The 14,154-nt window shown below is 39.8% G+C and overlaps 1 protein-coding gene across 1 annotated transcript in view; it reads left to right on the top strand.

Annotated features, from left to right (window-relative positions):
* Nucleotides 1-14,154, top strand: part of ENTPD2 (ectonucleoside triphosphate diphosphohydrolase 2) — an 82,205-nt gene that overhangs the window by 40,828 nt on the left and 27,223 nt on the right. Inside the window, exons 2-3 of the mRNA XM_089675060.1 lie at nt 2,287-2,404; nt 6,290-6,440. Of these exons, the coding sequence (XP_089531186.1) occupies nt 2,287-2,404; nt 6,290-6,440 (269 nt within the window). The remainder of the gene's footprint in view (nt 1-2,286; nt 2,405-6,289; nt 6,441-14,154) is intronic.

Genomic DNA, 14,154 nt, shown 5'->3' with positions numbered 1-14,154 from the left:
CCACACATAATATTGAGTGTTCTTCCCAAACAACTTAATCTTGGTTTCATCTGTCCACAGTATATTTTGCCAGTAGTGCTGTGGAACATACAGGTGCTCTTTTGCAAACTTTAAACGTGCTGCAATATTCTTTTTGGACAGCAATAGCTTCCTCCGTGGTGTCCTCCCATGTACTCCATTCTTGTTTAATGTTTTCCTTATTGTAGATGTGTCAACAAAAATGTTAACATGTGCCAGAGATTTCTGTAGGTCTTTAGCTGACACTCTGGGATTCTTCTTTACTTCATGCAACATTCTGCGCTGTGCTCTTGCAGTCATTTTTACAGGACGACCATGCCTAGGGAGAGTAGCAACAGTGCTAAACTTTCTCCATTTGTAGACAATCTGTCTTACCATGGACACATGAACATCAAGGCTTTTGGAGATACTTTTGTAACCCTTTCCAGCTTCATGCAAGTCAACAATTCTTGATTGTAGGTCTTCTGAGAGCTCTTTTCTGCGAGGCATGGTTCACATCAGACAGTGCTTCTTGAAACCAGTAAACCCAAAACAGGTGTGTGTTTTTTAAGGGCAGGACAGCTGTTAGCAACACATCCAATATCATCATACTGATTGGAGTCAAGGTTGGCTCACTCCTGGCTCCAATTAGCTCTGGGAGGAGTCATTAAGCTAGGGCCTCACATACTTTTTCCTCCCTGCACTGTGAATGTTTACATGTTATGTGCAATTAAACCATGGCAACATCTAATGCTTGTGTAGTATTATGTTCAGCAGACTGTGTTCTTCTATTGTTGTGACTTAGATGACGTTCAGAGCACATTTTATGCCCAATTCATGCAAAACTCCACGTAATCCCAAGGGGTTCACATACTTTTTCTTGCAACTGTATATGTACATGCATTACAAAAATGTAGATTAAATATGTGTGTGTATATATATTAGATAGCGCTATATATATATATAAATATAGTTATTTATTTATTTTTAATACGGGCAAAATTGTAGTATCTCAAATATGTCAATTATATTTGGGAAGAATATTTTTAAAATCTATTTTTCTTCCATGTGGGTTGTACCATGTGATAAGCTGTGACCAATTACAGCTCACACAGTATTTCTCAAGGGTTGCAGGAATGCAGCCAGAGAGCAGGAGAAATTATTGATTTTACAGCCTTTATAGGTGTAAACGCAATCGCAGTGTAAAAAAAAAAAACAGCTAGGGTGACAGTATGTACAAAAAAATTATATATACAAATTTTCAAAAATTTTGTTTTTACATTTTCATATAATTATTTTTCTAGATACTGATTTTTGAGTGTTTTTATTTATTTTTAGCAGAATACATTTTGACCAAGATTTATGAAGAAAGATTTATTTGCAAATTTATTTTTTTTATATATATATATATATATATATATATATATATATATATATATATATATATATATATATATATAATTTTTTTTTTTTTTTTTTTTTTTTTTTTTTTTAAAGTTGCAGTCTTTTCATTTTTATATAGCGTAAAAAAAAAATTCCACTGAATAAATACCACCAAAAGAAAGTTCAATCTGTCTTTTTAACAAATGCTAAAAATTTCATTTGGGTAGTATTGCATGACTACGCAATTGTCATTCAAATTGTAACAGTGATCAAAGCTAAAAATTGGCCTGAATTGGAAGGGGGTGAAAGTGGTTAAATTACAGGGTATGAAAAAAACACCTTTTTATAAATAGGTCTCATATTTAAAATTGGCACTGGTCAAAAGGGATAATTTTTTTGTTTTAAACTTTTAATTTTGGAAAACAATACCAGCAAAATACAGTAAATTCTTGCATAAAGTCTAAAGTCGAACTCCGGCTAAAAATGATTAGCCTAGTAAAACATAAAATAACAAATCCAGCTTTTCCTGCTTCACCTTCAATCCAGAGATTTCCCTCACATTACTTTTCCTATACACTCTGCTTTCTCCTCCTATCAGCATGCGCCTTGTCAGCACATGAATTGATTGCCTCGTTGCATTGCTTCTTCCTCTCACACTCCAGCGCTGCTGTACAGTGACTGATGCCAAGTCAAATGCTAGTACTTACTCTGCTTGCATTTAAAAAATAAATTTTATTACATCTTTGCTCCAGTCATCACTCCCTAATTATTTTCAATGGAGGAGTGAAGGGCAGATATAGTGGGTGAAGCAGACAGTTCTTTCAGACTCAATGATCTCTGATTTATTTATCAACGTCTTCTTTATTCATTTGGTCTATATTTTAATTCTGACTTTTTTCTTTCCAGTATGGCATTGTCCTAGATGCAGGCTCCTCCCACAGCGCTCTCTTCATCTACAAGTGGCCGGCTGATAAAGAGAATGACACCGGTATTGTCAGTCAGCACAGCATGTGTGATGTGAGTGGTAAGTAGAAGTCAGAGACTCAAGACTTGGTAAAGGGGGAGGGGAATTCCATATATTAATACATTAAAAAGAACTAATGAAAAATAAATTTAAGAAGTGTGTGTGTGTGTGTGTGTGTGTGTGTGTGTGTGTGTGTATTACACAATCAAATATTTTTTTTGTTGTTGTGTTTTTTTGTTTTTTTGTTTTTTTTTCAAAATAAAATTGAAATCCATTAAAAGGAATTGGCAAGCATTTTTAACCTATGATAGCAGTGATCTGAAATCTGGTGACCTGTTGTCTACAAATTCATGATGTACATGTCAGAATCATAAAATCACATGAATTTTAAAAAAAAAAGTTTCTTATCCTTGCCCTGAATATTATTCTTCTTTGGTTTCCTGCATTTCACTTCTAAATTAGAAAAATATGACATAATCTTTGGCTGTAATAGGCGGCATTATGGATGTTTTGACATCATTAAAGGCTGCAGGCAGTTTGTTTTTTTATTGGTGAGATTAGAGGGACTGTCAGGCTACAGCTGCCCATACACTAGTACAGGGGTATTGAATGAAAATCGATTTGAGGTCCAATCAGTAAAAATGTATTTCAGCAGAGGTTAGAGGTCCGAATCGCAGATCCTTCACATCACAGCCCTCTTATATCACAATGGCGTTCTTACATCAGTATCCTTTACCCCCCCCCCCCCGCATATCACCATCCCCCCATTTACAACACAGTCCATGTCCCATCACAGTTTCCCCTTCACAGGTGTATCCTCCACCCCCCTTCACAGTAGTGTTCTGAACCTCCCAGGAGCGTTCACCGCCCCCTTCACGGTAGTGTTCTGAACCTCACAGGAGTGTCCTCCGCCCACCTATACGGTAGTGTTCTGAACCTCACAGGAGTGTCCTCCGCCCCCCTATACGGTAGTGTTCTGAACCTCACAGGAGTGTCCTCCGCCCACCTATACGGTAGTGTTCTGAACCTCACAGGAGTGTCCTCCGCTCCCCTTTACGGTAGTGTTTTGAACCTCACAGGCATGTCCTCCACCCCCCTTCACGGTAGTGTTCTGAACCTCACAGGAGTGTCCTCTGCCCCCCTTCACGGTAGTGTTCTGAACCTCACAGAACTGTCCTCCGCCCACCTATACAGTAGTGTTCTGAACCAGACAGGAGTGTCCTCCGCCCCCCTATACAGTAGTGTTCTGAACCTCACAGGAGTGTCCTCCGCCCCCCTTTACGGTAGTGTTTTGAACCTCACAGGCGTGTCCTCCGCCCCCCTTCATGGTAGTGTTATGAACCTCACAGGAGTGTCCTCCGCCCCCCTTTACGGTAGTGTTCTGAACCTCACAGGAGTGCCCTCCTCCCCCCTTCACAGTAGTGTTCTGAACATCACAGGAGTAGGGGGGGGGCCTTGAGTGGGAGCTGCCGAAGTTAACATTTTTCAATTTAACCAGCAGCTGATTAGTTACTCAGCAGTCCAAGCAACCAATCACCACCTTGTTAATAGGAAGTTAACTTTGGAAGTTCCAGCCCGACAGCCCCCCTGCCCCACCCAGTGCTTTGCTGTCTCCCGCTCTCCACTCTAGGAGAATGACAGCAGGCAGAGGCTGGAAGAAGAAAGCTGCTCTTTAAGTAGCAATGACCACACTGACCCGATCTGAATTTGGACCATGGTCGACTATTTAATGATGCCTGCGCTTGAAGATTTTCGAATGAACAACTGGACGTTCATACAACATTTTGCAGAAAAATTTGTCATCCGTATATTAGATGACATGATGAATGTCCGAACGTACGAAAATAAAAGTTGTTTTAACATTCGATGTTGAAGTGAATGGACTTTCTTGAATGGAAACCACATTCACTGTTAGTATTCCATTCTTTCAAGGAAAAAATTCATCCTGCTTCTACGAATTTTCTTGCCATGTCAAAAACGACCATTGATTTGACCTGTGCTGAAAACAGAAAATGGGGAAAAAAACATTCCAAATGCAATCTCCACCTAATATAGACCACCTAAACAAGTCCTGGTGCATTTTCTGATGAAGAACCCTTTGAATGGAAGAAGCTGCTGTTTATGCCTTTAGCATAGACATGTGGACGAATTCATGTAGAAGCTGTGTGCCGCTCCTCCTTGTAATATAGATCATATCAAATGTGGGGGAGGGGGGCAAGCTCCACATGTTAGCATGGCTTCTGGTGACTCTTTGTGATCCCAAAGTGGGACAAGTAGATGGCAATTTCACATAGCGTTGTTGGTTACAGAGACTGATTTTTTATTAATTATCATTAATATTATCGTTGGTTTGAATCCCAGCCACAGTACTACCTGCCTGGAGTTTGCATGTTCTCCCTGTGCCTACATGGGTTTTCTCCGGGTACTCTGGTTTCCTTCCACACTTCAAAGACATGCTGGTAGGATAATTGACTGACTCCTGACTAAATTGGCCTAGTATGTGTATGTATGAATGTGAGTTGGGGACCTTAGATTGTATGCCCCTTGAGGGTTAGCGACTTATGTGATGTACAATATATATGTAAAGTGCTGCATAAATTGACGGCGCGATATAAGTTCCAATAATAAATAAAAATTATTTGTTATATTTTAATAATAATAATATATATTTTAATAATATATATCTTTTATTATTAAAATATATATTATTATTAATAAAATAAATATAATATTAAAATATATATATATATATATATATATATATATATATATATATATATATATATTTATTATGAAAAAATAAAATATATATATATATATATATATATATATATATATATATATATATATATATATATATTATGAAAAAAAATAAAATAAAATAAAATTATATATATATATATATATATATATATATATATATATATATATATATAACATTTTTTTTTTTTTTTTAATGTAAAAGTGGTATTAAACCTGACAGCAAACGTTTGTATTGCTTGGTTCCAGCATACCATTTCTTAGATGTGATGGTTGCATTCATTTTCTCTTTTAGGCTTGCTTTCTTCTATTTATTTCTTGCTTCCTTCTATGGTGAACTGGCCAGTAAGGGAGTTGTTTTTCAAAAAACAAGCTCAACAGCTGAATGTATTAGTTACAGAGATGAGACAAACCATTTAACTCTGAAAGGGGTGCTTGCAATGATCATCTTTTATTTCTGTAATACCTTTATCCCAAAAGAAAAAAAAACTGTTTGCCGTAACTGATTATAAAGTATTAGTTGGAGTTTGGCTTCAATTTGTTTAGTGTATTTAAATCTGCTAGTACATCTAACACTCCCCTTCCCAGATACTGACAATGCTGCTATCCAAAGCTATCCACGTGCTCCTTCATCCAGAGTGAGGGCACTCTAATACAGGAGGTTTGTTATTGGCCTGATCACCTAGTGAAAACAGAGGGGGGAAAGCCTAAAAAAAAAAACTAATACAGCCACCACATCTAATGATTGGTAAGCTGCAGTATATTACACATTTGGTTTGGGGTTTAATGCTGCTTTGAGTACATTTAGGAAGCTTAGAAACTGGATTTTTTTTTTTAACGTTTTAACCGTATGAACTTTTATCCTTTTTCATTTTTTATGTGCTCTGTTCCACTGGTCTTTGGAAATGGCTTATCTCTGCTTTCTCCAGGGAGGAGTGTGTCGGATGAGTTATGATCACATAACTGCATATACAAGACCAACTTCTTTATAAACATGCTTAAGAGGCTAAAAGCAAATTGTCTCTCCCCAGACAGAATTAAAGTATCACATGTATGTTTCTCATTTTTATGTTTGCTGGTTCTGGTGAAGTGGGAGGGCGTCTTGTCATGCTGTAGGAATGTGCCCTACATAAAGTGCCTATTGACCTATAGAATGTATATGTCATATATGTGTTGTCTTTGCAGGCCCCGGGATATCCAGCTACTGGATGACTCCTCCAGATGCAGGAAAGAGCTTGGAAAAATGTCTGAACCAGGCAGTGAAAGATGTCCCAACTAGTAGACATGCCATCACCCCCCTGTACCTGGGGGCCACAGCTGGCATGAGACTCTTGAAGTATGTATGGGCTGATGGCCAATTGTCTACATAATAAGTATTCTGTGTGTACTGACTAAACTCCTTTTTACTATGTATGTAAATCCAGAAGCCGCTAAAGAGGGGTAAAAAATATTGGGGGGGGGGGGTTATTCACTAAAATATAGTAACCCATCGCAACCAGTCAACTTTCTGAAGGGTAGAGTTCTTGGGAAACTCTTGACCCCAGTTGTCAACTGGCTCCCCCCAGAGTTTAAAGGAAACCTGTACTGAGCAGGGGCGGACTGACCATTTGGAAACTCGGCACTGCCCGAGGGCCCGAGATCTGTAGGGGGCCCCATGAGATGCCCCTGGTACCTTTTCCATAGGCTTTTTTGAGTTTGGGCAAGGACATGGGGGCCCCATGATCCCCTATTTTCCCGGGGGCCCCATGAGTTGTCAGTCCACCCCTGGTACTGAGTGAACTGTATATGCTACCATAACCTGAATCCTTTCTAGAAATGCCAGATCCCCTGGCTGCCTTTTGACTTGTTATCCACTTGAGCTCTGGAAGATTTTACCCCCTTCATGACCAGGACTTTTTTTGCTATACCGTGCTGCTCTATTTTAACTGGTAATTGCATGGTAATGCAATGCTGTACACAAACAAAATTTATATCCTTTTTTTTTTTTTCTTTTTTTTTTCTTTTCTCTTCACTCAAATAGAGCTTTCTTTTGGTGGTATTTAATAACCACTGTTTTTTTTTTGTGATATAAACGAAAAAAGACCCAAAAGTTTTGAAAAAACAATATTTTTTACTTTTTTACTATAAAACATATCCAACAAAAAAAAAGAATCAAATTTCTTCATAAATTTTGGCCAAAATTTTTTTTTCTACATGTCTTTGATGTAAAAAAAAAAAAATCTCAACAATATGTTACATGGTTAGTCTGGCTGAAAAAAGACAAAAGTCCATCCAGTTCAACCATAAAATAAAAAGTTATAATCCTATACCCACAGTTGATCCAGATGAAGGCAAAAAAACCCAGCAAAGCATGATCCAATTTGCTCCTGCAGAGGAAAAAATTCCTTCCTGATCCCCCGAGAGGCAATTGGATATTCCCTGGATCAACTTTACCTATAAATGTTAGTATCCAGTTATATTCTGTGTATCTAAGAAACAATCCAGGCCTTTTTTAAAGCAATCCACTGAGCTGGCCAGAACCAACTCTTGAGGGAGTCTATTCCACATTTTCATAGCCCTTACTGTGAAGAAACCTTTCTGTATTTGGAGATTTAAAACTTTTTTTTTTCTCCAGACATAAAGAGTGCCCCCTTGTCCTCTGTGATGACCTCAGGATGAATAACTCTACACCAAGTTCACTATATGAACCACTGATGTATTTATACATGGTGATCATATCCCCCTTAATCTCTTCTTCTCAAGAGAGAATAAATTCAGTTCCTCTAATCTTTCCTCATAGCTGAGCTCCTCCATCCCTTTTATCAGCTTGGTTGCCATTCTCTGTACTTTCTCACGTTCCCCAATGTTCTTCCTGTGAATTGGTGATTGGTGTGTGTGACAGTTATAGTGCCTACAAACTATTGTGTGTATGTATGTATGTATGTATGTATGTATATGTGTGTGTGTGTATATATATATATATACAGTTGCAAGAAAAAGTATGTGAACCCCTTGGGATTACGTGGAGTTTTGCATGAATTGGGCATAAAATGTGCTCTGAACGTCATCTAAGTCACAACAATAGAAGAACACAGTCTGCTGAACATAATACTACACAAACATTAGATGTTGCCATGATTTATTGCACATAACATGTAAACATTCACAGTGCAGGGAGGAAAAAGTATGTGAACCTTTGGACTTAATAACTGGTTGACCCTCCTTTGGCAGCAATAACCTCAACCAAACGTTTCCTGTAGTTGCAGATCAGACCTGCACAACGATCTGGAGTAATTTTGGACCACTCCTCTTCACAAAACTGTTTCAGTGTAGCAATATTCTTGGGATGTCTGGTGTGAATCGCTCTCTTAAGGTCATGCCACAGCATTTCAATTGGGTTGAGGTCAGGACTCTGACTGGGCCACTCCAGAAGGCGTATTCTGTGTTGTTGCAGCCATTGTTTTGTTAAATTACTTGTATGCTTTGGGTCATTGTCCTGTTGCATCACCCATCCTCTGCGGAGCTTCAGTTGGCGGACAGATGGTCGTACGTTTTCCTGCAAAATGTCTTGATAAACTCTGGAATTCATTTTCCCATCAATGACAACAATCCGTCCAGGCCCTGAGGCAGCAAAGCAGCCCGAAACCATGATGCTCCCTCCGCCATGTTTTACAGTGGGGATGAGGTTTTGATGTTGGTGTGCTGTGCATTTTTTTCTCCACACATAGTGTTGTGTGTTCTTCCCAAACAACTCAATCTTGGTTTCATCTGTCCACAGTATATTTTGCCAGTAGTGCTGTGGAACATCCAGGTGCTCTTTTGCAAACTTCAAACGTGCTGCAATATTCTTTTTGGACAGCAATGGCTTCCTCCGTGGTGTCCTCCCATGTACTCCATTCTTGTTTAATGTTTTCCTTATTGTAGATGTGTCAACAAAAATGTTAGCATGTGCCAGAGATTTCTGTAGGTCTTTAGCTGACACTCTGGGATTCTTCTTTACCTCATGCAGCATTCTGCGCTGTGCTCTTGCAGTCATTTTTACAGGACGACCACGCCTAGGGAGAGTAGCAACAGTGCTAAACTTTCTCCATTTGTAGACAGTCTGTCTTACCTTGGACACATGAACATCAAGGCTTTTGGAGATACTTTTGTAACCCTTTCCAGCTTCACGCAAGTCAACAATTCTTGATCGTAGGTCTTCTGAGAGCTCTTTTCTGCGAGGCATGGTTCACATCAGACAGTGCTTCTTGAAACCAGTAAACCCAAAACAGGTGTGTGTTTTATAAGGGCAGGACAGCTGTCAGCAACACATCCAATATCATCACACTGATTGGAGTCAAGGTTGGCTCACTCCTGGCTCCAATTAGCTCTGGGAGAAGTCATTAAGCTAGGGCCTCATATACTTTTTCCTCCCTGCACTGTGAATGTTTACATGTTATGTGCAATTAAACCATGGCAACATCTAATGCTTGTGTAGTATTATGTTCAGCAGACTGTGTTCTTCTATTGTTGTGACTTTGATGACGTTCAGAGCACATTTTATGCCCAATTCATGCAAAACTCCACGTAATCCCAAGGGGTTCACATACTTTTTCTTGCAACTGTATGTGTGTGTGTGTGTGTGTATGTATATATGTGTGTGTGTGTATATGTATGTATGTATGTATATGTGTGTATATATATATATATATATATATATATATATATATATATAATTTTTTTTTTTAATGCACTAATGGTGGTGATCAATGACTCCTATCAGGACAGCAATAGTGCAGCGGACAATCTGACATTGACTGATGGTGGGGGAGCTGACTTAACTGCCACTGATCTCACCAGTGACCTTATTACAGTGATCAGTGATAATATACACTGTCACTGTACTAATGACACTGGCTGGAAAGGGGTTAACACCTAGGGCTGTCAAGGGGTTAAATATGTTCCTAACTATGTGTAAAGTGTGCTGCTTTTAGGGATGAAAAACAGAGATTGTTTCCTGTGTACAAAGCTTTGTGTTGAATGTTAACACAGAGCTCTGGGCTGTGATTGTACACAGCCAGTCAGCAGTTCTTGGCCATGAATTATTGGTTGGGGCTTGCTGACAGGCATACGCTGTGTACAATCATAACGAGCGCCGGCTTGGGGGGGGGGGGGGGGCGCATGCGCCTGAAACCCTGAAGTAGGCAGTGGCGTGCAGGTACATCTCTTTGCCTACAGCAGTACATTGCGGGCGGGCAGTCCCTAAGTGGTTAGGCCCCATGTACATGGGACACTTCTGAACGATGGAAACTGACATCTGGAAAACGTAGGTTAAAACTGTCTTTTTAGCAGCGTTTGCATAACGCGTTTATGTGCGTTTGCATTTAGAAGCGGTTTTTTAAGATAAGCACAGGAGAACCTCCCAAATGCCCAGAACGCACTGAAAAGTGGTAAATTATTAACTATTTCAGACTTTCAGAGAAATACAGAGAGTAGAAGCAGAGACAGCAGTATGTGTTGAGATTAGCTTAGGTGTGAGTTGCTCATTAACATTTCTTTGGTTTCCAAGGGTGGGAAAGGTGTCTGGTGGAGTGAGTCATTAAGGCCACCTGGCACCTGGCAGGGGGTCTTTATGAGGAATTTGAAGTGTGAATGGTCATATATATATCTTTTGTTTCCAAGGTTGTGAGAGGTCTGAGGTGTGAATTGGTCATTACAATGTGTGACAAGCTTGGTAGGAACATCCTGTGTTCAGTGTTTTTTGTCCATGTGAGTACCTTGAAAACGCTTTGCATGCATTTTTCATGATGAAAAAAGGCTCTGAACAGCATCGGGAACTGGAAGAGTTAAAAAAAATTTAAAACGCTTATAAACGCGATTTGCGTTTACAAGCGTTTTGCGTTTAAAACGCTGATAAAATCGACTGCTGAACGCAAGTTTTCTACATTCAAAAAAACGACTGTAAACTCAAATGCCTGTAAATGACTGTAAACGAAGATGTGTACATGGACACATAGAAAAACATTAGGGAGAGTTCAGGGGCTGCTGAAAAAAAACGCAGAAAAGCTCCTAAATGTGAGTTTATCAGCTGCAGTGTACATGAGCCCTTATACTATAAAAAATGTTGTTTAGAGCAGGGGCGGACTGACAACTCATGGGGCCTCCAGGCAATAGGGGATCATGGGGCCCCTGTGTCCTTGCCCAAACTCAAAAAAGCCTATGACAAAAGTACCAGGGGCATCTCATGGGGCCCCCTACTGACCTCGGGCAGTGCCCGAGTTTCCAAATGGTCAGTACGCCCCTGGTTTAGAACCAAACACAGGTCTTCACTATTTGTATACGGTTCAGTCATATATGTTGAATCTATTGTTTCATTCAATTAGTTATGGCCATCTTGGACTCCATGGCACTCTATGAGCATAGTGATATGTGGCAAATAAAAAGGGATAGCATAGTTACCTGCTAGAATAATATTTTTTTTTCCCTAATGTTAAGTGATGTTCTGGCAAGCTTTTATTACCAAGCGAAGATCTGGCCCAAGGCTTATCTATAGAAATGTTGTGCTTATTGCTGGGAAACGTCTGCTTTGGAGACCACCCAAGATCACAGTCCAAGTGCTGTCATCCTACCAAGCTATACACAGCCCCTCATACGGCTTCTTCTTTTTTTTTTTTTTTGGCCGAATGCAACCCTGTAGAGTTTAAAAGTTCACCTTCAAGGGGGTTGCTCATCATCCTCCTCCAAGCACAGGCGATAGTTTATGGAAAAATGCCAAGATGAAGGTTGGAAGAGTACCTGCTCCTTTGATGGGCTGGGAGCCAGTGGTACGATGTTATGCTACAGTCTGCAACTTCGCTGCACAATTTCTGCTAAAAAGGAAACTACTGGCAAACTCCTTGGGGAGATTAAGAAGGGGAGAAGAAGAAAAATGCTCTCTGTTTAGTAAAGAAGGGCAGTCGAGTAGGCTATTATTATTATACAGGATTTATATAGCACCAACAGTTTGCTCCGCGCTTTACAATATAATGGGAAACAATACAGTTCAATACAAGAGGGATAGGAGGGCCCTACTCCTTGGAGCTTACAATCTAGGAGGGAGGGGCTAGTGGTACAAAAGGTAGTAACTGTGGGGGATGGACTGGTAGGAGGAGTAGAAGATTCCATTATTAGCTGAGGGCAGGATAGGCTTCCGTGGTGAGAGAGGTTTTCAGAGATTGCCTAAAAGCAGAGTAGGCAATAGTCTGATTAATTGGGGTAGAGAGTTCAAGAGGATGGGGGAAGCTCTGTAGAAGTCCTGGAGACGAGCATGGGAGGAGGAGACAAGGGAGCTAGAGAGGGCTAGTTTAGTTATGCACATACTAGGTCAAAACTCAATTTGGTAACTGTACAGAGCTTCTCTAGCCATTTCAAATAGCTGGCCAGTATGACTAAGGCTACATACACATGGATGCATTTGCCCATGCAGTATACAGACCCTGACTATTTCGGGTGTGCTGGAAGTTGTAGAGCTGCATACAGCTGCCTATGGACATGAATTGATGAAGGTGGATGTATGCAGCTGTAGCGCTACCACCGCAGGGGCTGCTTTTCCCCATTGGTTGCCCTGACCTTGCAACCCTCCTGGCAACGCTGGCACTCTGGGTTCAGATGTATTTCAACAGTATGAAATAATAATGCAAGAGACACAATTCTTTAGTAACACCTTTATATTAGGCTCATTCAAAAGTAGACCACAGAATGAAGGTTTAGGAGGTACATTCCCAGTTAACGTATAAAAGCAAAACACTGACACAGAATGAGGTCTGCAATGGGGTATCCATATTTCTCCAATATGTTTACTTTTAAATCAGAATTTGTATAAAAATGCTTCCTGGGATTCAACATTTTAGAATGTTTTGCATGGCAGCACTTTTATTGTGATCACAGGTTCCCTATAGTTATCTTTAAATCACAGAGGCACACAGCAGGAAGGTTTTCTGGTCAGATTGTCTTTGTTACTAGGGGCCTGATATGCATTCTGATGATTAAGAGTCCTCTTATTGGACTTTGGTAACAAAGTAAAACTCTGAGAGATGCACAGAAGTTTATTTATTTTTTTTATTTATTCTTTCCCCCACAAAAGGTAATAATGGACACGTGTCACTTTCGTTCTTGGTCCCAACGTGTAGATTTCATATATTTCAAGTGTTACTAAACCCACAATCGTAAAATCAGTCTGTATATTTATTTATTACAGGTACTTGTATAGCGCCATCAATTTATGCAGCGCTTTACATATACAGTTGCAAGAAAAAGTATGTGAACCCCTTGGGATTACGTGGAGTTTTGCATAAATTGGACATAAAATGTGCTCTGAACGTCTAAGTCACAACAATAAAAGAACACAGTCTGCTGAACATAATACTACACAAACATTAGATGTTGCCATAGTTTAATTGCACATAACATGTAAACATTCACAGTGCAGGGAGGAAAAAGTATGTGAGGCCCTAGCTTAATGACTCCTCCCAGAGCAACAAAAGTATCTCCAAAAGCCTTGATGTTCATGTGTCCACGGTAAGACAGACTGTCTACAAATGGACAAAGTTTAGCACTGTTGCTACTTTCCCTAGGCGTGGTCATCCTGTAAAAATGACTGCAAGAGCACAGTGCAGAATGCTGCATGAGGTAAAGAAGAATCCCAGAGTGTCAGCTAAAGACCTACAGAAATCTCTGGCACATGCTAACATTTTTGTTGACACATCTACAATAAGGAAAACATTAAAAAAGAATGTAGTACATGGGAGGACACCAAGGAGGAAGCCATTGCTGTCCAAAATGAATATTGCAGCACGTTTGAAGTTTGCAAAAGAGCACCTGTATGTTCCACAGCACTACTGGCAAAATATACTGTGGACAGATGAAACCAAGATTGAGTTGTTTGGGAAGAACACACAACACTATGTGTGGAGAAAAAAAGGCACAGCACACCAACATCAAAACCTCATCCCCACTGTAAAACATGGGGAAGGGAGCGTCATGGTTTGGGGCTGCTTTGCTGCCTCAGGGCCTGGACGGATTGTTGTCATTGATGGGAAAATGAATTCCAGAGT

This window comes from Staurois parvus, unplaced genomic scaffold, assembly GCF_062004578.1.
Source record: "Staurois parvus isolate SC_StPar_1 unplaced genomic scaffold, SC_StPar_1.0 ptg000154l, whole genome shotgun sequence".
NCBI classification, from domain to species: domain Eukaryota; kingdom Metazoa; phylum Chordata; class Amphibia; order Anura; family Ranidae; genus Staurois; species Staurois parvus.
This window is presented reverse-complemented; position numbering and strand designations above follow the sequence as displayed.